The following is a 26,241-nucleotide window of genomic DNA, read 5'->3' on the forward strand; positions in this document are numbered from 1 at the left end:
GGAAGTTAGTTATGTTACTTACTAGTTTTTGTTGTCTGTTTGTTTGTTTGTTTGTTTGTTTGAGACAAGGCCTCTCTCTATAGTCCTGTCCGTCCTGGAATTCTCTGTGTAAGCCAGACTGGCCTTGAACTCCCAGATATCTACTTGACTGTGCCTCCTGAGCTCTGGGATTAAAGCATAATACTACCATGCCAGGTTTGCTTACATGTTTTAAGTTTATTTATTAAAAAGAGTTTTTGAAATTCAGGAACTAAAGTTGCAAAGAGAATGATTTGTATGAGTTAAAATGTATTTGTCTCTTTGTGTGTATGAATATGATACTGTTTTTGATGCTTTTGCCATTTGAGACATTCTGAGAGGAGCTCAAAAGAGCCAGTTTTGTGTCTGGATGATGGATGATATCTGTGAGACCTCAGGCATCTTCTGATGCACTTTAGGGCAGGTTAAATTATTTTTCCAAATAATAAAAATCTGTCTTTAGTATCTGCATACTCCATAGTTTATTAGCAAGCATACTAAATTTAGATGCTCTAGGTTTCGGACTATACTTTTGCCATTTGCTAAATGACCTTGGAAGCAAGTAAAATACACTACAGCTGGCACAGGTTTTTGTTTTTTGTTTTTTGTTTTTTTTTTTTTAAACTTAAACAAAAAATAAATCCTGCACTTTTCTAAAAGTAAGCACTGTTACTGTTGTCAAAAAAAAAAAAAAAAAAAAAAGATACAGGGTATGTTTGCGAATAAAATGCTGTATTTTCCATCCTTTCTTTTTAGTGCTTTACTGTCTATACCATCTTATATTCTCTCATATTAGACTTAGTAGTGTTTTCTTGCTAACATGTTGCCAGACATGATGGAGCAGGCCTTTAATCCCAGCACTCAGGAGGCAGAGGCAGGTGGAGCTCTGTGAGTTTGAGCTCAGCCTGGTCTACAGAGCAAGTTCCCAGACAGCCAAGGCTATACAGAAAATCCTGTCTCGGGAAGAATTATATGTGCTGGGAGATTGGGAATCATATCTTTACCTCTTAAAAACCATAGAGACAAAGTATCTAGTTTAGTTGTTTGATGGTTGTGGCTCAGAAAATTACTGCTAAAGGAATGTATGAATTAAAGCTGAAAAGTTACTGAAAATTAAGTTGTGTTCTTGGGGGTGGGGTAGTAAAGTGAAAGAAGTTTTAGTTTAAAAAGCTATTAACAGCAGAGGCATGTGGATCTCTGAGTTTCAGGCCAGGTGTACAAATCGAATTCCAGGACAGCCAGGGCTACACAGAGAAACTTTGTCTCGAAAAAACAAACAAAGGAATGAAGGCACCAGCTATAAAGGAAACCAAGTGAAGAGGTACATTCCTATAATCCTTGGGAGGTAGAGGAGGATCAGGAGTTCCAGTCTACTACATAATGATTTGGAGGCCAGCCTGAACTGTATGAGACTAAAAACATGCCTAGCATGAGGAAAACCCTCCACTGGATCCCCAGTGCCACATAAAGCAGGTAGAGTGGTGTGAGCCAAGAATCCCCGCCCACTGTGTATGCTAAGCAAACACTACTCAGTCACATCCCTAACCACTACACCAGGGTTTATTACACAAGTAAACATTCGTGTAGAGAGAGAGTTGAATGATGTTGACACTTGACTCTAATGGATAATAAGCAACAATGTTTGTATTTATATCTTTGCTGACTTTTTCTTTGTATTTTATATATATTGGAAATGAGGAAGAGGCTCGATTGGTTTTTGGAGTGGTTACAATTTTTAGAATTTGGTGAGAGGGGTTGAGATTTATTTAGCTCAGTGGTAGAGCACTTGCCTAGCAAGCACAAGGCCCTGGGTTCGATCCCCAGCTCAAAAAAAAAAAAAAAGAATTTAAGAATTTGGTAAGATCTTTGACATGGTCTCATCCTCCTCCTCTAACCCTTTTCTGTTTTACAAGGAGCAAGTCCAAATGGTTAAGTGACTAAATGGCTAGGACTTGTTAGTGACAGAGTCCAGATCTTAGGTCTTAGGACTCCTCGTTGTTATTTACCCAGCTAAAGCAGACAGTAGTCATAAGAAAGTGCCAGTTGTTGGGAGAAACTAAACCAGTTCTTAGTTGCATAATTTTTTTCCTCTAAAGATTTTTCTTTGGTGTTCTTCACTGAAAATAATCCAACTTGCTGATATTTAAAAAAAATCAAGATCAAAATTAATAGATGGAACACCTTGAAGCATAATGCAGTTGACTTTGTAATTACTGGGGTTGAAAGTGATGAGAAGATCCTTTAATTTTCTTTGTGCCTGCAGGAAGGTGGGAGTCAATCACTTTGACAAGTCTCCTGAAAGGAACAGCCAGCAGGAGCTGAAACCTTTTCCATTTGGTCTCGTGGCAAAGGCAGAGATTGCTCCAGCAGCTCCACACAGTATGCAAGACATCTTTTTTAATTTTTGTTTTTGAAACAGGGTCTCACTGTATAGCTCTGACTTCTCTATAACATTTACTTGCTTTTATCTCCTGAATGCTGGGATTAAAGGCATGTACCACATATACTTCTGTCTCCTGATTTTTAAAAATTTCATTTTCAATTAAAAGTGTGTGTGTGTGTGTGTGTGTGTGTGTGTGTGTGTGTGTGTGTGTGTGTGTGTGTGTGTTTCAGTTGAGTCACAAGCCTGGAATCCCAGCTTCTGTGGAGGCTGAGGCAGGAGGGCTGCAAATTCAAGGCCTGGTTGTGCTACAGAGCAAGTTAGATCTAGTCTGGGCATCTTAGTAAAACCCTAAATTAAAAAGTAAGAAACAGCCTGGGGATGTGAGGGCTTACATAGCATGCATGAGGCTCCAGATACAGTTCCCAGAACTGGAGAGTAATGCATGTCTCTCTTTTAAAAGGACAAACTTCATGTCTAAAACATTTCACAAAGCATAGTTTGCTTGAATATTATAGTCATTCTATGGTTGTACGTATAAATCTAATGAACTTCTAAGTAGTTGAAAAATGTTTTTGATGTAAATGTCTCATGATTTTATTGAACGTTTCTCTTAGAGGTGGCCATTTAGGTTGCCTCTAGCATTTGTAATAGGTAGTTCAGTATGATAAACTTCCAGAAGTGAGATTAGTAGATCAGATGGCGTTGCCAAGTTACTCTTCTTCACAAAATTGTATATTAGCTTACGCTTTATTAGTTAAGTGCTTGTCTCTACGGCTTCACCAACCCAGATTATCATTCATTTTAATTTTTTCCATTTTGATCAGAAACTAAGTATCTTATTCAAACAATTTATTTTCATAATGCTAGTAAGATTAAATATCTTAGTTATTTCTCAAGTTACACATCATAGTGCAAGCACAACATTTGAGATTTAGATTGGAGTAGGTTTAAGATATTTTTGTTCTTCAACAAAATTTCCTTATATTTTTCCAGATATGACGTGCTCACTATTACCCTCTGAACAGTCTTCTAGTACCTCTTTTCTGCCTAAAGACAATGCCTCATTTTCTTGGGGTTCCTCGGATGAAGATGAGTTGGATGACTCCTTGTTGGAGTTTTCTGACGGAGAAGAAGATGATGGCCATTTCAGTTTCACAGAAGAAGAGATTGAGATGCTCTTGAAGGACGATGATGGTGGGCATAATGAGTATAGAGCGAGAAAGAGTCAAATTCTACCCCATACTCCTCAAGAAAATTCTTTGTACAGCTTGGGACCAGCAGCTGAAACCCCTGGCTTCCTCAAACTACCTCAACTAAGTCCATCAGTTGGTCATGGGCCAACTCCTAGTAAATCATTAAACAGACACTTTGTACTTGAAAAGAATCTTATAAAAGTAACTGTTGTTGCACCATTTAATCCAACAGTTTGTGATCCTGTGCTTGATAAAGACAAGATCGATTCCTCCAAAGAAACGGAAAAACCTGCCTCCCTTCAGGAACAGACGAGAGAAGACGATCTTCATCCTAATGAGAGTAAACGTTGCACTGAACCTGAAGGGGTCAGTCCCAATAACTCTGCTTGGGATGGGCCCCTGCTTTCTTCTCCTTCAAACAATAACATCGAACAAACTGCCTCAGATAAAAATATACCTGAAAGTAAGAAACCTACCCCTGTGTTCTCTCAGATCTCCAACCATTCAGAAGTACCCAACAGGAAAAATAGTGGATCACACAAATCAGGTTGTGAAGTGAGAATTCCAGTTGTGTCCAGTTCATCAAACAGAGTAAGTACATTTTTTTCAAGACATAGTAGAAATGAAGTTATTTTCAGTCAGAAAGAATTCTTATGTACTTAACTCCCATATATAAAATGTATAAAACCGGTGGTTAAGGGCACTGACTCTCTTCCAGAGGTCCTGAGTTTAATTTCCAGTAACCACATGGTGGCTCACAGCCATCTGTAATGGGGTCTGATGCCCTCTTCTGGTGTGTCTGAAGACATTTTATGTACTCGTGTACATAAAATAAATAGATCTTTAAAAAAAAAATAAGTACATAAAACCTCCCCTGTGGACGTCATACACCATGATGACAATTTTGTTTAAGTTTAGCAGAACTCTGTATTCAAGGGAATTAGGGCTTGAATCCTGACTGACACCATTCCTTTAGTTTTTCAACCTTTGATGTTTCTTCAAACTTCTTTTTTAACCTTTGATTTGTGTTTTCGGTTTTCTTTTTCCTAGACTGGGTTTTTCTGTGTAGTCCCCGCTGTCCTGGAACTTATATTCTGTAGACTAGTCTGGCCTCAAACTCAGAGATCCACCTCTCTCTGCCTCCTGAGTGCTGGGATTAAAGTCAAGTGTCACCGTCACACCCAGCAAACTTTTTTCCTTTTTTGATAATAGGAGTTAAACTTAGTGCATTGTGCATGCTAGTCATATACTCTACTGCTAAGCTGTGCCCATCTGCCTGACAATTCTTAACTATAGATTGAGTAAATGTTACTTCACATTACAGCAAGAATTAAGGAAGTATGTATTTATAGTGTCTGGTACATGGCTGGCCTGGAATTCAATCAGTAAGCCTGATTGGCCTAGATCTTTTAGCAATGTTGCCTGTGCTTCCTAAGTACTTTTTAACTTTTCGATGTGTGACTTTCTTTTGAATGCTGGAGATCCGAACCAGGGCCTTGAACATATTAGGGAAGGGAGCTATATCTTTAGACTCTACTTAGCTTCTGAGCTTGAGTCCTTGTCTCCTAAATGAGTATTGTATAAAAAAATCCCTAGGCAGTGTTTCCAGTCCCAGCATTTGGGAAGCAGAGGCAGGGGAATCTCTCTGAGTTTGAGGCCAGCCTGGTCTACAAAGTGAGTTCTTAGAGAGATCCAGGGCTAAACAGAGAAGCCCTGTCTCAAAAATAAATAAACAAGGGGTTGGGGATTTAGCTCAGCGGAAAAGCGCTTGCCTAGCGAGCGCAAGGCCCTGGATTTGGTCCCCAGCTCCAAAAAAAAAGAAAAAAAAAAAAAAAACAAATTCTCATTGAGATCTTCCAGTTGTATGATACAGCTGCAAATTAAAAAATATAACTAGTAATTATCTGTCCTATTGTATCCCTGCCTTTTGCTCTGGAAAACAACAACCACGGCAACAACAACAAATCAGCATGCCTTTGACAAGGATTCTGGGGAGGCGAAAGGTGAGAGAAGACTAGGCAAAGTCATCCCTGTGCTACAAACCAGGACTAGGTAATGTAATGGAGAACCATTCTGGTCTCTGGTGGTTTCTTTTCTTTTCTTTCTTCTCTTTCTCCGTGTCTTCTTTACTCTGTTTGGGGGGTAGGGTATGAAATCTTGCAGGAGGACTAAGCAAACTTGAAATTCTGAGTCTACCTGTTGGTGTTACCTAAAGCAAATCATTCTCTCACTTCAGTTTCGGAGTCAGTAAAAAGAAGCTAACAGAGCCTTCTCTATTGCCCTGTAAGGTTATTTAGAAAAGCATACTAGTAGAACACCATACAAACACAAGATTATGTATGAGGGGAGGGCAGATTACATATTTGATAGGAAGTCAGAATTTTAACCCAAAAAAAGGTTAAAATTATTTAGATAATTAGTTTTTCTCTTCTTTTTTTTTTTTTTTTGGAGCTGGGGACCAACCCAGGGCCTTGCGCCCTAGGCAAGCACTCTACCACTGAGCTAAATCCAACCCCTCTCTTCTTGCACTACTGGGGACAAATGCTAGTTAAGATTGCAGTTTTGAGGCATCTTTTTAGTTTACTTTCTTGTTGCCAGGAGATGGCAGTGTCTATACATGGGCATTTTCAGTAGAGCATACTAGAAAAGCTATTTTATAGGTCAAGTCAGATTAATTACAATAAAATTAAAAAAAAACTTTTATTATACACTTGTGTATTATTCAAGCACTTAAAATGACAAATAAGGTTATTTGCCACTAAATTATAGTTTTCTGGGTTCTGTTTTATTTATTTTTCTACATAATTGAGGGAAGTTTCATCAATTTTCTTCCTTTTTTTTCTTGAGATTTTTATTTTTGTTTTATACATATAGGTGTTTTACCTATTTATATTTGTGGGCCATGTGTCCATAGAAGCCAGAAGAGGGCGTCAGATCCTCTGGGACCGCAGTTAAAATTGTGAGCTGCTGTGTGGATAATGGGAATTGAACCCTCAGGTTCTCTAGAAGAGCAGCCATTATTGTTAACTGCTGAGTCATCTTTCCAGCCCCACTTTGCAAATTCCTTGGAGTGAAATTATGCCAAAACCCACAAATCAGGCTGCTTGAAACACTAATAGAGGACAATGTCAGTATTTTCGTCCATTAACTTCATACAGAACTATTGTTATGAGCAAGGACCGAGGTCATATGTGATTGCCCTAAATTGTCAGATTTAGCTGGGTGGGAGGGGTTTCCCTCAGTTTTAATCTTACTCAGCTTTTCCCATGTGACTCAATCAAGTTTGCTAAACCTGAATTGTTCAACAAATGCTTTCTCTCTCTAGGAGCTACTTCATTTTTACCTTCTATTCTTTGTTAGCTGGAGTTTTATTTTTCTTCCTTTACTTCTTTTTTTTTTTTTTTTTTTTTTTTTTTTTTTTTTTCGGACTGGGGATCGAACCCAGGCCTTGCCTTCTAGGCAAGCGCTCTACCACTGAGCTAAATCCTCAGCCCCTCTTCCTTTACTTCTAAACTCTATACTTGATTTCAGTTTTGTACTATAACTAACAATTTTCTTTTCTCTCACTGGGTCTTAGAAGAGAATTTGCCTCTGAAAGTTGGATGTTTTATCTGACATCAACATGTGACTTTTCTACAAAGCACTGTAGTCACGGTTCTAATGGATGTTTTTCTTCTGGTTTGCTTTATTCAAGGATGTTTTCACAATCAGATCTAGAAAAACAGAAGGACATTTATCTCAGCAAAGTCATTGCGCATATAGAAGACCCAGGGGACTCTAACCAAGGTAACACGGTAACCAAAGAATGGCTTATTATAAAACGGATTGAGGTGTTTTCTTTCCATGCTAATGAGCTTAAACTGGGATGTGGTTTTGAATTTTCTTAATCTGGCGAAGAAGAAAAAACTTCCTTATCCAACGATTTACTTTAAAAGGTTCTTTAAGCAGATGATTATGCAAAGTGATTAGACAACAAGTATTAGAGAAGGGTTTAGGCCAGTGAATCTCTCCCCTGTAGTTGAGGGCTGTGAACTGGGGGATGTTGCTGCTGCTGCTGTTGTTTTGATGGTTAAGTAGTAGAAGTGGATGAAATGAAGTTCCTTACTAACCACTGTTTTGGGTTTTTTTTGTTTTGTTTTTTTTTTTTTTCTTTTTCTTTTTTTTTTGAGCTGGGGACCGAACCCAGGGCCTTTGCGCTTACTAGGGGTTTTTAAATGAGCTATTTTCTTGTTTCCTTCTGCTCTTAAATGGAAAAAGTAAGTATTTCGGATTTCATCCTACATCAACACACGCTCTTGAGAGTCTGAACTATGGGTTCTTCAAACTAAGCTCCCTGTACTTCATTAGAAGCTATTGCAAACCAAAGTAGAGATTACTACTGTTTTATTCAGTTTGAACCAGTGGCTGTTGAGAAATTTCTAAAGGGAAAGGAGCAGAATTGAAGACATGGAATGTTGGGAGGTTTCATACTGATTTCTTCCCATAAAGGTCACGATCTATTCTGTTTTGTTTGGCTTCTTTCCTTAGTCAGCAAACTTTGTAGAGGACTTAAGTAGTGAAGTGTACTGTTCAGTTTGAAATTAGGAACTGGAGACATAAAGGGTCTTGGCCTGGTCTAGAGAAGATCATTATACTAAACTACTGGTTAGTTTTCTAAGGAAATACATGTAGATTAATGTAGAAACCAGGGAGGAGCTCTTCCATTGGCGTTTGAGAAGAATGGAGATGATTGAGAAAGGTGTCCTAGAAGGTCCATAGGACAGGTGATGAGCAAATATCTCTGGTGTTCATTTTTCAGCCCTGTGCTTCTGAGGCCTATTTGTTTGAACTATTAGGTCTAGTGGTAGTAAAGACATTTTCCCACCATATCACTGGAAGGCGGACTTAAGAGATTGTTCATTGTTATCTTCAAGCTTGTTTTAAAACACACAAAAAAGCCTGCATGTTTTGCTTCTCCCTCTGAGGTGGCTTCCTTTTTGTCCTAGGAGATGGCACTGGTATCTAGTTATACTTTTCTTTTTCATTTGAGGTGTTCAAAGAAAAATTTATCATGCAAAGCAAGGCACAGTTGTTCACATTTTAGCATCTTTTTCCATTTATTTATTTATTTTTTATCTTTATTAACTTGAATATTTCTTATTTACATTTTGATTGTTACTCCCCTTCCCGGTTTCTGGGCCAACATCCCCCTAACCCCTCCTCCTTTCCCCTTCTATATGGGCTTCCCCTCCCCATCCTCCCCCCCTTACCGCCCTCCCCCAACAATCACGTTCATTGAGGTTCAGTCTTGGCAGGACCAGGGGCTTCCCCTTCCCCTGGTGCCCTTACTAGGCTATTACATTGCTACCTATGAGGTTGGAGTCAAGGGTCAGTCCATGTATAGTCTTTGGGTAGTGGCTTAGTCCCTGGAAGCTCTGGTTGGTTGGCATTGTTGTTCATATGGGGTCTCGAGCCCCTTCAAGCTCTTAAAAATGTGGACCGCTTCATGAATTTGCGTGTCATCCTTGCGCAGGGGCCATGCTAATCTTCTCTGTATCGTTCCAATGTTAGTATATGTGCTGCCGAAGCGAGCACTTCCATTTGCTATCTTATTCAGCAATCTTGTCTCTCAAAAGTACTGCAATTTATATCCTATTTTCAAGGAATAGCTAGAAATACAATAGGAAAGCAACAGATTTTAGTAGTTGAAAAAAATTTAAGTTTAGACTTCTAGGTTTATTTTATTTTTTGCTATATTTTCTTTTGTGCACATGTGCATGTATGTGGGCATGTGCAGCCACAATGTATGTGTGGAGGACAACCTGTAGGAGTCAGTTTTCTCCTTCCACCATGTGGGTCCTAAATATTGAACTTAGGTCATTAGGCATGCAAGTACCTTTACCCGTTGAGCCATCCCAACGGCACAACTTCTGGGGTATATCCTGGCACCATTGGTGACTAGATGGAATCTTGAGCCACTGGAAACTTGTTTGCAAAGTAAGAATGATGAAGTTTAGTTTGTATGAAACATACCTATATATTCAAATATACATATAGTGTATAGGGCAGTATTTAGCTCAAGCTAATACAATTTTAGCTAATAGAATTTATTAAATACCAATATTAACAAGAAAGTTTAGGGCTGGGGTTGATGGCTTAGTGGTTAAGAACACTTACTGCTTTTATAGAGGCCAGGTTTCCCAGAGCCCACGTGACTACTTACAAACTAGTTTGTGGGAAGACAAAACAAAAAACCAGAAACTCCAGTTCCAGAGAATCTGATATCCTCTTTTAGCAACTGCCAGGACTAGACTTGCATTTAGTACACACATATGTTCAGGTAAGCACTCATACACATCAGGTAAAACAAAACAAATCTAAGGAAGTTCATCCTTTTCATACTGAAGTATTTTTGTTAAGTTTTTTAAAGACAGGGTCTTCTTTGTAGTCCTAGCTCTTCTGGAAACACTGTGTAACCAGGCTGCTCTCAGTCTTAGAAATCCTCCTGCTTCTGTCTCCCAAGTGCTGGGATTAAAGGTGTGTGCTACCATGCTCATTATGTTTTTTTTTAGGTGAGGTAGTGTTTTAAGCCTCAATAAATAACATAAAAACAAAAACCTTGTAAAATAAAATGAAACAGCTTGGACAAAAATGTTGATAAATGAAGCTAAATGATGAATATATAGGAGTATATGGCTTTGTTTGATTTTTACTTTTGCATACATTGGAAACACTCTATAATGAGATTTTTAAAAATCGATTTATAGGAAATTCTTTTTGACATCTATTAATATTTTCATGTCTAGTTATTCTAAAGATTTCTTGCATCTGACATTTTTGTCTTTCAGTAATCTAGTATTGTTTATTGTTATTGCTTTTAAATTATTACGATTGTATGGATGTCTATACCATGGCATGCATGTGTCTGAAAGCTTTATGGAGTTCCTCTCCTTCCACCTTTATGTAAGTTTCTGGGATTTGAAGTTTATATATATATTGTGTGTGTAGTTTAAAAAAAAATATATATATATATACACATACACACATATGTATATATATGTATATATACACATACACATACATACATAAATTGTTATGTAAATAATGATTAAGTGCTTTTACTCAGTGAGCTATTTCATCAGCCCTTTATATCTACCTGCCTCTTTCTTTCTGTCTCTGCTTCTCTTTCTTTCTCTCCCTCTCCCTCTCTCTGTGTGTTGAGGGGGGATTATTAATAATCCAGTGTCTGTACTTTTCTTTTCCAAGCTGTCACACTGAACATGGAGCTGACTGCCATTTTAGCTAGACTGGCTGGCTAGCTAGCAAACCCTTAGGATTTACTTACTGCTTTCTCACTACTGCTGGACTTACAGTCATTTACTGTTTAGTTTTTTTATGTCCGTGTCAGGCATCCACATTCAGGCCTTTATGCTTGTGTAGCAGGCACTACCCAGTGAACCATCTTCCTTCCCTTTTGAACTTGAGTCCTCTAGAGGTACAGTCAGTGCTCTTAACTGCTGAGCCATCTCTCCAGCCCCTTATTTGTTTCTTTTTGAGATAAGGTTTCATAGTGCTTCCTAGACTAGCCTTGAATTCACTGCAACCCTCTCAATTTCTTAATCCACTCTACCACCTAGAAATATAAAAATTAACTTTTTGATATAGTCTGCCCTATAAAGTAAAGGGAGTATGTTAGTTTGTAAATTGCTTTATCCCTTTCCCCCAGATGGTTTCCCTGTGTAGTCCTGGCTGTTCTGGAACTTGCTCTGTAGACCAAGCTGGCCTTGAACTCAAAAGATCCGACTTTCTCTGCCTCCCAAGTGTTGGGATTAAAGATGTGCACCACCACCACCACCTGGCAATACATTAGGATTTTTAGTCAAGGGCCAGCTAGATAGCCCAACAAGTAAGAGTGCTTGCTGTATTAGCCTGATTGTCTGAGTTAAGTCCCCAGAACCAAATCAAAATTGAAGAAGAGAGCTGAAGGAGCTTCTGACCTCAACATGTGCAGTGTAGGTCGTATACCTACACACGTCATACACGCATCCAGTAATTTACAAATGTAAAAACAAGGGTTTTGAGAGATGGCTCAGCAGTTAAGGGTACTTATTGCCTTGCAGAAGACCAGGTTTGGTTCCCAGTACCTGACAGCTCACAACCTTTTCTGTAACTCCAGTTCAGGGGTTCCAGTGCCCTCTCTGGCCAATGCTAGCACCAGGCATGCATGCATGTACATGAAGACCAGTGGTTATAAACCTTCCTACTATACTATGACTCTTCAACACAGTTCTTCATGTTGCAGTGACCCCCCCCACCTTAAAATTATTTTCATTGTACTTCATAACTGTAATTTTGCTACTGTTAAGAATCCTAATGTAGATAGCTATGTTTTCCAATGGATCTAAACGACCACTGTGAAAAGATCACTCAATCCCTGAAGGGGTCAAAGTCCACAGGTTGAGGACCACTGATGTAAGCAAACACATGAGCTAAAAACAAATAAACTTTTAAAGAATAAGTAAAATAAGTAAATAAGTAAACAAAAATATATAGTTAAGGGTGGGCGGTGGCACATACCTGTAATCCCAGCATTCAGGAGCCAGGAATCTGGTTTATTAAAAGATGAGAGATCCTGTCTCCAAATGAAGCAAAAAAAATATTTTTAGCTTCTCCTGTATAATCTCAGTACTTAGAAATATTAGAAACTTGAGACCAGCCTCAATTAAATTTGCAATCTGAAGTAGCTCAGTGAGAAAAGGCTCCTTTCAGCCAAACTTGATGACTTGTGTTTGATCTGCAGAGTCCCAAGGTGAAAGAAGAGAGCTAGACTTCTGTGTCTGAGTGCCTCCCCTCCCCTTTTGACTGCATAAGTATAAACTTTTAAAAAATGTTGTTTGAGGGCAATCTGTGTTATATGAGGTCCTGTCTCAAAATACCAAAATAAATTCTGTAGTAACTACAAAGTAGTCCATCTTGGATAATTAGGTCGTATCTGTTTTCATTGATATGTTGTAGTGAAAATTCTGGTCAATAAATGTTTTGTACAACTCTTATTTCTATAGGATGAATGCCTAGAAGTGGAATTATTAGGTAAAGTATATAAACCTTTTAATAACTCTTGTTATGTGTTACCAGTCATCCTGATCAAAACACTGAATTTTTATTGCCATCGATATTTATAGGTAAATTTAATATTTTTAATTAGTAAGGTTAAATTTATAGTCACTGATTATTTATTTTTGTTTTGTTGAGACAGGGTTTCTCTGTGTAGCACTAGCTATCCTGGAACTCACAGAGATCTACTGCTTCTGCCTCCTGAGTACCGGGATTAAAGGCGTGCACCACCACCACTGCTTGGCTTAAATAATACTTTTTGTTTGTTTGTGTTTTCTAGATAGGGTTTCTCTGTATGTAGCTCTGGTTGTCCTGAAGCTCTGTAGACAAGGCTGTAAGATCCACTTACTTCTGACTCCTGAGCACTGGGTTAAAAGTGTATGAAACCGGGGGCTGGGGATTTAGCTCAGTGGTAGAGCGCTTACCTAGGAAGCACAAGGCCCTGGGTTCGGTCCCCAGCTCCGAAAAAAAGAACCAAAAAAAAAAAAAAGTGTATGAAACCACACCCAGCTCAATATTACTTCTTCCGACCATCGAATGTCTGGTCCACATTCCAGTTTCTGAAATCGTTCCCAGTGTCCCTAGGTAACTTGAGGCAGAATCTGTTGAAGGTTAGGTTCCCATCCTTAGTTGTCATCTCAGTCTCTTTTCTCATTCTGAATTTTGATCACTTCTTTAGTGCCGTTTAGTTTGATTTTCATTTCCTTTATTTCTGTAAACTAGAAACAGGATTAGATTTAGATTCAACATTCTGAGCAGAACTAGTTTAGAGGGCTTAGGTGCCTTTGTGCTCTGTAAACCTTGACACTTAGTGGAGGCTAATGTTACGGAGTTTGTTAAGGTGTTAGTGGACTTTCCATTATCAGGTACATTTGTACCCTGTAATTACCATTGTTTATGGGGTGATGCCTTAGTACCATATCAGATGAATATCCTATTCCCCTACAAACTAACTTCACCTAATGGTTTGAGCATTCATTAATGATCTTTATCTGAATTAGCTGTTATATCAAGATATAGTGTTTTTACTCCCACCTCTCTCTATATAGTCTTTAGTCCTTCTATTTTAGAATATGTATTTATTGACAGTTTTTTGCATGTGTATAATGTATTTTGATCGTATCCACCTACAGCTCACTCATTTCCTTACATACATGCTAAATATATATTCTCCCAGTGAGCTATATTCCAGCCTCATGGATCTATAGTTATGTTTATAGTTCCTAAATCCACTTATAAGTGTCATGCAAGTCAGGTAGTCAGTCATGGAAGTCTCCAGAATTTTTCATACTCCAAATCTGAAACTCTGTGCCTGTCAATAAGCAGCTCCCTTCTTTGCACACCCTAGTCCCTGGTCAGTATCATTCTGTTTTCAGTTATTATGAATTTGACTACTTTAGATCTTTGATATCGATGAAAACATACAAACTTTGTTTTCTTAGAAGTGACTTATTACAATTAATGTGTTCAAGACTCGTTCACGTGGCACATGACAGGCACTCTTTTTTTTTTTTTTTTTTTTGGTTCTTTTTTGGAGCTGGGGACTGAACCTAGAGCCTTGCGCTTCCTAGGCAAGCACTCTACCACTGAGCTAAATCCCCAACCCGACAGGCACTCTTTCAGCGTCTTTTGTCGTGTATGTGTACAACTCGTTGGCCTGGCCGTTGTGAATAATGCTGTTGTGAACATAGGTCTCTATGTGTGTCCTTTGGAGAGCTTGCCCTGGTTTGTTTTTGTAGTCTGTTCGTTTGTTTTAAGATGGGGCTCTCGCTTTGTAGTTCAGTCTGACTTGAAACTCATTGTATAGTACAGGTCAGCTTCAAATTTGTGGTTATTCTCCTAACCTTAGCCTCCTGAGAGCTAAGATTACAAATGAGCCACCATGTTTAGCTCAATTCTTTGTGATACATATCTAAAAGTAGATCAAGTGGTAGTTTTATTTCTATATGTTTTGAAGACTTTCCCTACCATTCAATCTAATTTTTGTCATTGATTCTTCTATCTTATGAATTATATCTTTTGGTGTGCTAAGAAATCTTTGTCTAACTCAAAGTCAGAATTACTGCCTTATCTTTTACAGCCTTAGCTATGAGAGTTAGATCTATTACCAATTCTAAAATTATTTTATACATAGTTCACAGTGGTTTTGTTGCTTTTTTCTTTATTTTTTTAATTTTTGAAAATGACATTTGACTTTCTATCTGAGTAGTTATGTGCCACAGCATGAGTGTAGAAGGCAGAGAACAACTTCGAGTCAGTTCTTTACTCTCACCGTGCGGTGTTAGAGGAGCGACCTCAGCTCATCAGCTTGGCAGGCAGCACTGTATCTCTGAACTATTTTGTTGGCCTGAATTTTAGTTGTTTCTTTACTATTATGAGGACAACTCACTTTTGACCAAGTTACCTCTGTATCTTTGTTGAAAGTCAATTAACCCAAGGCTATAGGGAAAAAAATTAATATGTTCTGTTAATTTTATTTTGCAGTTATTTGGTCATTATTTTCTTTGTATTGATACATACATTTTATTGAATTTTTGTTTTATTATGTATAGGTGTATTTTGTCTGAATGTGTACATGTGTCCTCAGTTAGATGAGAGCATTGTATCCCCTGAAACTGGAGTTAGAGGATGGTTATAAGCTGCCATGGGAGTGTTGGAAATTAAACCCAGATCCTCTGGAAGAGCAGCCAATGCTCTTACCCACTGAGCCATCAGTTCCACTCCCAACAGATACATTTTAGAATCAGCCTCTCAATTTATTTAAAAAGCCTGCTTGGACTTTTATTAAAATTGCATTGAATTTATAGAAATTGGGTAAAATTTAGCAAGAATGAGCATTTTGATCCTTAATTATTCAAATCTCTAGTTTCTTTCAGCAGTATTTTGTAACCTCCAGTGTCTTCAAGCTGTTCTGTAGCCCAGACTGGCCTTAAACTACTTATTCTCCTGCTTTTAGCATTCTGAGTGTTAGCCTCACAGGTTTGAGCCTCTATGTAGAGCTGTTTTATAGCTTTTAATGTACACCCTAGCACATCTTTGGTATCCCTTAGCATTTTATATGGTAATGCTTTTGTCAAAGATAATATTTTAGAATTTGAGTGTCTCTTTAGGTATGATAGCACACAAGTGTGATCTCAGCATTCAGGAGGTTGAGGTAGGAAGATAAGGGATTTGAGACCAGCCTGAATACATAAGATCCTGTCTCAAAAAAAAGAAAAGCACCTCCTACACACACACAAATAAGTACTTGTCCTGTGAGAGTATATAAAAATTCAGTTGATTCTTATATAGTAATCAAAACTTGCTTGCTAGGTTTTTTAATAGATTTCATCAAGGAGCTGGATGTGGTAGCTCACACTTTCAATCCCAGCACATGGGAGGCAGTGGCAGGCGGATCTCTGAAAACTGGGGCCAGGGCTATGTAGAAAGACCCTGTCACAATAATAGTGGAAGAATCTTCCTTCCTTTTTTCCCTCCCTCCTTTCTTTGCGTGTGTGTTTGTGTATGCATATAACTGTGCAGAGGCAGGGGAAGACTGCTAATATACTCTTCATACACTGCCATACTTCATCAAACTTCAAGCCTCTGGGTTAGGTTAGGCTGGCTAAATGATCTCTCACAATCCTAGATCCATCAGTCCCTTCTAGCTCTGGAGTTTAGGCATGCGTGGCCGCACACATTTTGTTTTATTTGTTTCTCTTTGTAGTGCTGGCTGTCCTGGGTTGCTGCTATATGTAGACTAGGCTGTCCTTGAACTCAGAGATCTGCTTGCCTCTGTCTCCCAGTAGCCAGGGCTAAAGGTGTAGGCTACCACACGTGATCCTAGCTTGGCTGCTGGAGACTTAAACTTAGGTCCTCTTCCCTGCCCTTCATCAGGTATTTTTTGCTTTTTTGTTTTCTTTTGAGACAGAGTTTCAATCTTAACTATGTTCTGGAACACAGGTTTACAGAGATCTGCCTGTTTATGCCTCTGGAGTGCTGGGATTAAAGGCCTATGCCACCATGCCTGGGCTATTATCAGGGCTATACAGATAACTACGTTGTTAGCAACTGTGCTTTTATTTGCTTTTTATTTACTTTTTTACCATACTGCATCTAAATACAACATTTAATACAAGTAATGAAATCTTTGTTTTCAGTATTAGGGGAAAACATTGAATCTTTACCAGTTATAGAGTTTTCTGTAAGTTTCTCTTCAGTATACCTTATTAATTTAAAAATAGTCCTTCAGTTATAGTTTGAAAGTTTCCTTGGAAATATTTCATTGAAAATGGATATATTTAAATATTTTAAATGTGCCTACTGAAATGATCACATAGTAGTTAATTCTGCTAATATAGAGTTATAGTTGATTTTTTACTTTTTTCAGTGTTAACCTTTTTTATTTCTGGTTTTATGTATATTTCCAAGTATCTTAGCCTAATATATTAATATATGTTGGATTGATAATTATTTATTTACAGATAGTCTGTGTGTGTGTGTGTGTGTGTGTGTGTGTGTGTGTGTGTGTGTGTGTGTGTGAGAGAGAGAGAGGTTGAGAGATTGAGATTGTGTGTAGCCCTGGATGTCCTGGAGTTCTCTTTCACAGATAGCACTTTGGTGTAGTTGTGGTAGGGTTTGTGTTTGTTTGTTTGTTTTGTTTTTTTGAGACAGGCTCTCCTACAACCCAGGCTGGCCTTGAACTCATCATACTTGGGGATGACCTGAGCTGCTGATCCTCCTCTGCTTTCATCTATGAACATCTGGGATAGCTTTTTTCATTTACTAATGTATTTTTAAAATTCTCTCAACAATATTTTGGCTTTTATTATTATAAGTATTGTACACATTTTGTTAAGTTCATTCATAAGTATTCCATGCTTTTTTATGCTGTATTAAATATTTTACTTTTTTATTATTTAGTTGGTTATTGCTGGAATATAGAAATACTGATTTTTATATTTTGGCTATATAAACTATGCTGAATATATATTATATAAATTATGCTGAATTTTCATGTTTTATGAACTTTTTTATAGATGTTTTTAGAATTTGTTGTGTTCTGATATCTGTAAATAAAAACAGTTGATTTCTTTCCAATTTATAAGCCTTTTATTTTTCTTGCCTTACTGTACTGCCTGTGGTCCTGAGCACATTGAAAGTGATGTAGGTTTATCGTATATGCTCTTAGCAGGTTAGGAAAATTCCCTTCTGATGATGTGATCATTTTTATCATGAATAAGTAACAAATTTTGTTAAATGCATTTTCTACATTTATTTATTGCATTTACAAATGCTCTAATAGTATTTTTCTTTTATTCTGTATTATATTATTTTACATTGATTGATACATTGAGATTTGTGATTCTAGAAACTGAATTCCAGGGCTTGCATATGCTTCTATTCTGTTAGGCCAACTTGCATAAACTTTCTTAGTCTTAAATCACCTTTACTCGTTTGCTAATGCTTTTTTTTTTTTTAAGTGTGTTAAAATTGTATGTATGTATGAGAGAGAAAGAGAGAGAGAAAGAGAGAGAGAGAGAAGGAGAGAGTGTGTGTTGAGAGGTTGAGAGAGAGAGAGACAGTCAGTCAGATGATGTTAGGTGGATTTTTGACATGGGATGCTTGTGGGGTCAGAGGACAACTTTGTGGAGTCCATTCATTCTCTTCCACCTTTCCTTGGGTTCCAGGGCTTGAGTTATCAGACTTAAACAGCAAGCACCTTTATTTGCTGAACCATCCTACCACAATTTTTAAAAGAATTTTTAGCTGGGCAATATTGGCATACTCTTTCAATCCAAGCTCTTGGGGGGCAAGGGAGGGCTGGCAGACCTGTCTGAGTTCAAGGCCAGCCTTGTCTACGAAGCAAGTTCCAGAATAGCCTGGGCTATTAAAGTAAAACTATTTGTAATATTCTCTATTGATACTCTATGTATCAATATGTAGAGCTTCTCAACTTCAGACCTGATGCTGGTGATCTGTGAGAGGAGCTGTGTTTGTCTCGTTTTACTTTCTTGAGCGAGTCTATGTAGGCATTTATCAAACTTACTGGTATTTCCTCCCACAAATAAGGTTTTATTTTCATACGTCTAAAAAGTTGGTTTGTGTATGCATATATGTGTGCGAGCAGCACATATATGTGCACATGCTGCAGCATGTATGCACTCAGAAGACACCTTGCTGGATGTCAGTCCCAGGATTGAATTCGGGTCATCAGGCTTGGTGACAAGTACCTTTATTTGCTGGTCTTTTCTTTCTTTCCATTTAGGCATTTAGTTTTTTGGGTTTTTTTTTTTTTCTTGTTTTCTAATTTTTTAATATAAAGGCTTAGATCATTAACTTTAAATCTGTTTTCTCTAAAAATTTAAAGTTGCAGTTTTTCCTTATGTAAAATCGTTTTGTTTAATTTATTTACTTTTATCTCATGTACATTGGTGTTTTGCCTACACGTATGTCTGTATGAAGGTTCTAGTCCACTAGAACCTAGAGTTACAGACAGTTGTGATCGTCACGTGTATGCTAGGAATCAAACCTGAATTCTCTGGAAGAGGAGCGAGGGCTAACTGCTAAGCCATATCTCCAGCCCCTAAAATCTTTTTATATTTGTGAAAATGTTTTTGTTGCTGTTGTTTTTTTTTGTTTGTTTTGAGACGGGTTCTCAACCATGTAGCTTTGACTAGCCTAGAACTCCCTATGCAGATTAGTCTGGCATTAAACTCCTAGAGATCCACCTGTCTCTGCCTCCCACATGCTAGAATTAAAGATGTGTGCCATCATGCCCGGCAAAACCCTTAACTTCTCATGATCCCTTTTCATTTAATTAAAAGGTTAAAATCAATGTCTTTCTGTCTGATTCTGTACCGGGTATTGAACCCCAGGGTCTCCCATGTACTAAGCATTGAATATATCATCAAGCCATAAATGCAGTCCTTAAAAGTACTTTCTAATTTTCTTGTGATTTTTTTTTCACTTAATAATTGGTCAGTTAAATTAGAAAAGTAGTCCTGTAATTATTTACATCTTTATTATTGTTTTGTGCATGTTTGTGCATACAGGTCTTAGCACTGAGACAGACTGAGACAGGGAGATCCCAGGGGCTCACAGGTCAGCGTGGCCAGTTGGAGAGCTCCAGATTCAGTGAGAGATTTTGACTCAAGAAAAGGAAAGTCACCCAGCATTATCTTTTGGCCTGTCTGGATATACAAAAGAATTTCTTAGGTTTGGGGAGAGGAGATTCTTAATCATATAAGTAGGTTTCATAGTGAAGAAAGACTCAAACATAGAGCCAGGCTTCTTGTCTTCAAAAACACCTTAAAAATAGGCCATTCTTTTTCTATTGAGGTTCTCTTTAATCTTATGTCACCGGCCGAAGAGTGCTGCTGCCGCTGCTCTGTAACTATCTAAATTGATCGTTCTCTTCTAGAGCCCCATCCGTCTCGTGTATAATTGTTATCTGTTTCTGTACCCTGTCACATTCCTAAGGACAGATCAAATTGATTCAGTTAATAACCTGTTAGTGCTAGGATATGTTCTATCTAGTTACTAGACAGATGACAGATTCTATTCTTTGTTTTGTTTTGTTTTTTAAAGATTTATTTACTTTATGTATATGCGTACATTGTTGCTGTCTTCAGACACACCAGAAGATGGCATTGGATCCCATTACAGATGGTTGTGAGCCACCATGTGGTTGCTGGGATTTGAACTCAGGACCTCTGGAAGAGCAGTCAGTGCTCTTAACCACTCAGCCATCTCTAGAGCCCTACCTATTCTTTGGTTTTATACTGTACAAAATAAGGTGAACTCTAAAACTTGTCAGAATTGGAATAGCAGATACCCATCTCTCTATTCTCTTCATTTTTGATACAACTTACTTTTCAACTTTTTTTATGTGTATGAGTGTTTTATCTAAATGTATGCATGTGTATGTACCATGTGCATGTGTACCATGTGTGGCTTGGTGATAGTAAGAGGCCAGAAGAGGGCATTGGATCCTCTGGAACTGAAGTTACAAATGACTGAGCTGCTATAGGAGCTAAGAATGAAACCCAGGTCCTGCAAGAACAGCCAGTGCTCTTAATCCGAGTCATCTTTGCAGCACCACTTTTCAAATTATTATTATTATTTTAATCTTTATTTTATGTATGTGAGTACACTGTAGGTATCTTCAGACACACCAGAAGAGGTCATCGGATCCCATTACACATGGTGTGAACCACCATGTGGTTGCTGGGAATTGAACTCAGGACCTCCACAAGTCAGTGCTCTTAACCACTGAGCCATCTCTCCAGCCCCCACTTTTCAAATTATTAAATGGATTTTTTTCCAACACCAGCTTCATATTTATAAGTTAAGGTTCATATTAGTGATTGAATTTCCCCTACAAATTTTGTTAGATGAATTTCAATTTAGCCACAGAACAAAGGACAATCTCTACTACCTTTTAGCCACAACCTAAAAATAAAATCATGATACTGATTGTTGGTCCAAGAAAACCCATCTGTTAGGGACTATGAAGAGAAAAGAACATTTAAATGTTCCAGTTCTTGTTAGAATCTCTAAATTTGGAGGCAGAAGAGGTTGGAGCTAAGAACTAAAATAAGGTTTTGAGTTATTAGCCTCACCTGAATTTGGATCTGGCTTACCAATCAAGATAGTAGATGGTGGTTGAGTATCTTCTCCAAACTTCTGTTTTCTCAAGAATAAGACAAATTCTTATTAGCAATTGTTAAAACATCAATGATGTATATACAGCAGAACCTGGTGCATGTCTGCTTGGTGAATGTAGCTACCGTCATCTCCAGATTCGTAAATCTCCTAATAAAAGTCACTCTTAGAAACAAGTTTGTTCTATCTTTCTATTTGTTTTATTTATTTGGTTTTACGAGACAGGGTTTCTCTGTAAGGCTCTGACTGTCCTGGAACTCACTCTGTAGACTAGGCTGGCCTATCTGCGTCTCTAATACAGATATCTCTGTCCTGAGTGTTGGGATTAAAGGCATGTGCCACAACCTCTAAGAATTAGCATTTTGCAGAGTGTGCTGGCATACACCTTTAATCCCAGTGCCTGGGAGATAGAAGCAGGCAGAGGAAGGTGGATCTCTGTGAATTTGAGGCCAGCCTGGTGCACAGAATGAATTGCAGGACAGTCAAGGCTATACAGAGGAGCTATCTCAGGAAAAACAAAACAAAACAAACCTACAAAAGAACAAAAATAACATTTCTTGTTGCAGCGACAGAAACAAAATTCTTGCACCCTCTTTCTTTACTCAGTGCTGTATTAAGGTACTGCCCAGATTGTAAGACATACTGTAATAGGATTCTTGCTTTCAAGGAGACCCAACTCTGATAATAGTACATTGTTGCTTGGGACCTTAGACAAATTAGTTAACAATTCTGGACCTTGATTTTTTTTTAATAGTTTATGTAATATTGCCCAGGCTTGAAGCATCTGAGTCCAAGTGACTCCTCTATGGTAGCTTCACGGCTGGGTATTGTAGGCTGGGTATTGTAGTGTCATAAAAAAGTGGTTGGGGGGCTTGCTTCAGATCCTTGAGTTGTTTGTTTGTTTGTTTGTTTTTGTTTTTGTTTTTCTTTTTCTTTTTTTGGAGCTGGGGATCCAACCCAGGGCCTTGCGCTTGCTAGGCAAGCGCTCTACCACTGAACTAAATCCCCAACCCCTAGATCCTTGAGTTTTATATAGTCCTGAAACTCACTCTGTAGACTAGATGAGACTGAAACTCACAGTGCTCTGCCTCCCAAGTGCTGAAATTAAATGCCACACCTGCCTTGGCAATATATTCTTTCAAAATTTTTAAATGTATTTATTGTGTTTATGTATATATGGGCTATGTGCATACATGTGCCCAATATTACACTGAAATAGGATACAAGCACAAGACTAGTCCAAATCTCCACGATTCTCTCAGTGGAAGAGATTTTGACATTGGATGTATTCATACTCTCTCCCTCCCTCCCTTCCTGCCTCCCTCCCTTTCTCTGGAGCTCCCTCCCTCTCTCCTCTCCCCTCCTCTCTCTGGGTTTCATTATGTAGTCCTGGTTGTCCTGAAACTCACTCTGTATACCAGGCTGGCTTTGAACTCAGAGGTCCGCCTGCCTCTGCCTCTCAGGTGCTGTGTTCATGCCTTTAATGGCCTCTCTTGTACAAAGGCCAGCAAAAACAAGGTATCACCTGCAGAGAGGACACATTGATGGAATTCTCTGCACAGCTCCAGGGATTGACCTAAGCTGGCAGGGGCATGAAGAAATGACAAACACACACAGACATACAAAAAGCCAAGATCAGGTGGACTGGGCTCCCCGCTAGGAAGCAGTAGCACCTTGGAAGCTCAGCATGTTTATTCTATGCAGTGAGTATGGAGGCCAGGCTATTGGCTACAACTGAGCCAGGAAGGGAGATCTCAGTAGGAAAGTAATCTTCAGGCCATAAACATCGGTGGGAGAGGAGCTACAGTGGATATTTTCTGCACAGACTGTCAACATTGGCACTTGGACAAGAAAGCTTTGCCGTCCCTCTGAGCCTCACCCCAGGAAGACTTGCCAGTCTATAGTTCTGAGGCCTTGACTCTTGACATGGCTGTGACCAAGTCACCAGTACACTTTCACTGAGGACTTCTTGCTTCCTACAACAGAGTAATGGAACAACCTCAAAAGTATATCCTTGGGGAAAAAATGATTTTTCTTTTCTGGCCTTAAGAAAGGTATAGTGGTTCATGCCTGTGGTTCTGGTACTTAGGGGAGGTGGGGGGGGGGGCAAGATAGTCCTAAGTCTGGCCTACGATGAGACCCTGCATCAATAAATGAAAAGAATAAAGAATTTATATGTAAAACAAGCTTAGGCTGGGCATGACAATACGAGCCCTTAATTCCTGTACTTAGGAGGCAGAAGCAGGCACAGTTCAAGGCCAGTCAGGGCTACATGGTGAAACTCTGTCTCAGACAATTACTAGTAATAAGCCACTGCCTTATTAACGAGACACATCTCATGGGGTGTGTGTGTGTGTGTGTGTGTGTGTGTGTGTGTGTGTCCCAGAGGACAGCCTCAGGTTCCATTCTTCAGGAGGCATCCACCTTAGTTTTTGTTTGAAGTTTCTCATTTTCCTGAAGCTCAGCCAGTGGACCCTAGTAATCTGCCTGCCTCTACCTCCTTAGCGCTGGGATCACTAGTGGTTAGGAAAACTACCTCACTCTCTTTTTAATCAAAGTAGTTGTATTCAACAGTCCTGTTTAAAGTAAGATTGACATGTAAATATGTTTTTACACTTGTGTCTGTGTGTCTCTGTGTGTGTGTGTGTGTGTGTGAATAAGAGAACAACTTGGTAGAGTGGGTTCTGTCTTCTGTTTTCTGAGGACCAAACTTAGCTTGGCAGGGACATTGGCAACTGCCTTGACCTGTTGAGCCATCTTGCAAACCCATTTTGTAAAAACTTCATTCTGTTATAGTACAAGTGTCAGGATGTCACAGGAAATATGTGTAATGGACAGCCTTGGTCTTGATTAGCATTGGGTAGCTATTCTGATGGTCATGAATGTCCCCAAAGTCCTGCCACTCTGTATCATCCCTTCTCCCAATGCTGCCAAGGTGGCATGTTCAAGGAACACATGATGACAAAACCCATCTTCATGTAATTAAAAAACAGATGGAATAGGGTAGCCTGTAGGACCCATGGCTACTAGCATCTCACATTCTGCCTCAGTTGCTCAGCTCTCTGCAGTGTAGTATCTTTAAAAACTAATCCGGGGTTGGGGATTTAGCTCAGCGGTAGTGCGCTTGCCTAGCAAGCACAAGGTCCTGGGTTCAGTCCTCGGCTCCGGGAAAAAAAAAAAATGCAAAAGAAAAAAAAAGATCTAAAAAAAAAAAAACTAATCCAGTCCAGGTACAGTGTGGTAACACCTTTGATCCCAGCACTCTGGAGGGAGGGAAAGACAGAGCTCTGTGAATATGAGGCCAGTCTGACCTAAGAATGGATTTCCAAGTCAACTGCGGCTACATAGTAAGGCCTCGTGACAGAGGAGTAGCTAATGCCTCATCGCTTTTCCTTTTTCAAGATATGATTGGGGGTTGGGGATTTAGCTCAGTGGTAGAGTGCTTGCCTAGCAAGCACAAGGCCCTGGGTTCAGTCCCCAGCTCCGAAAAAAAGAAAGGGAAAAAATAAAAGGAAAAAAAAAAAAGATATGATTGAATGTAATTAGTAATGTTCAACTTTTCAGAAAGATGGGGAATACCCCCAAAACCTCTTTGAGTTTTCTATTTAGATTTATATAACTGTTATAGGAATATGTTTAAAAACTAGGAAGATAATCTTTGCTGCCTCAGAACTGAGCACGATTTACCTTCGTTTCAGTTCGTGTTCATTGCCTTGTTCTAGGAATGGTTAAACCTGCAGAAGCAGTTGTGTATGCGCATGTGTGTATAAAGAACTTTGGTTTTTTTCATACAGTATATTTTGATCATATACTTTCCACTCAAAACTTCCTACCCACCTAACTTAACTCTGTGTTCTTTCTTTTTCCAAAGAACAAACACAAAACTTAACTAAATGAAAAAAAAGTGAAGCTGGGTGGCGATGTCAGACACCTTTAACCCCAGCGCTGGGGAGGCAGGGAGGCAGGCAGATCTCAGTTCTGAGTTTAAGACTACCTGCTTGTTTATCCTAGCATTTTTTAAAGTGGAAAGAAAGGTCTTAGACCAACGGTGTGAGTACTGTTTAGAATATGAAATCCCAGGGTGGGGGTTTAGCTCAGGGGTGGGGGGCTTGCCCAGCAAGCTCAAGGCCCTGGGTTCGGTCCTCAGCCCCGGGAAAAAAAAAAAAAAAAAAAAAAAAAAAGAATATGAAATCCCAGAGCTACACGATTGGGAACCTTGGTATACATGAGCCACCAGCAGTGTGTATTGTAATTTCCATCTAATCAGAATACACAGTAAAATTTGAGAACTACTGGTCTAGGTAAACTGTTTCCTAACTTAGATATAATTTTTATTTCTGTGTAGTTTTTGTGTAGTGTGGCGAGTTTCAGGTTTCTTTCTTTTTTTTTTTTTCTCTCTCTTTTTTTTTTTTTTTTTTTTTGAGACTGGGGCCGAACCCAGGGCCTTTTGCTAGAAGCAAGCTCTACCACTGAGCCAAAATCTAACCCCTTTTTTTTTTTATTAAGATTTATTTTTATTTTATGTACATGGGTATCTTGACTGCATACATCAGTGTATCACATACATGCCTAGTTCTGTGGAAACCATAAGAGGGTGTTGGATCCTTTGGAGCTGGAGTTACAAACAGCTGTTAGCCATATGGGCGCTGAGGACGGAGCCCAGGCCCCTGCAGGAGCAGTCAGTACTGAGCCATCTCTCCAGCTCCGAGTTTCAGAGCACTGTTGTTGCTACTGATTTCCTTTCTTACTTTCTGTTTTTCGGGATTTTGTTTTTGTTTGTTTATTTCTGAGGCATGGCCTCTGTAGCTCAGGGTACCCTTGAACCCATGGCTGCAGTAGGCCAGCCCCAGCAGTTGACAGGCCCCCAAGAGGAGATAAGGAGTCTGTGAGGAAGGAGCGAGTCAGGCA

At 38.9% G+C, this 26,241-nt stretch overlaps 1 protein-coding gene and 1 non-coding gene across 8 annotated transcripts in view; one reads left to right on the forward strand and one right to left on the reverse strand.

Moving 5' to 3' along the window:
* Nucleotides 1-26,241, forward strand: part of S100pbp (S100P binding protein) — a 40,656-nt gene that overhangs the window by 3,869 nt on the left and 10,546 nt on the right. For 2 of the 7 annotated variants that reach the window (XM_032897298.1, XM_032897307.1), the window contains exons 2-5: nt 2,282-2,397; nt 3,395-4,185; nt 5,564-5,646; nt 7,289-7,380. In XM_032897298.1, the coding sequence (XP_032753189.1) occupies nt 3,397-4,185; nt 5,564-5,646; nt 7,289-7,380 (964 nt within the window). In that variant the 5' untranslated portion in view covers nt 2,282-2,397; nt 3,395-3,396. The other 5 variants (XM_032897343.1, XM_032897335.1, XM_032897321.1 and 2 more) reach the window with 5 other exon arrangements.
* LOC116890325 lies at nt 9,062-9,168 on the reverse strand. The gene has a single exon (XR_004386548.1). It is a non-coding gene; the product is annotated as a U6 spliceosomal RNA (small nuclear RNA).

The sequence above is a fragment of the Rattus rattus genome, chromosome 1 (genome assembly GCF_011064425.1).
Source record: "Rattus rattus isolate New Zealand chromosome 1, Rrattus_CSIRO_v1, whole genome shotgun sequence".
Classification (NCBI taxonomy): domain Eukaryota; kingdom Metazoa; phylum Chordata; class Mammalia; order Rodentia; family Muridae; genus Rattus; species Rattus rattus.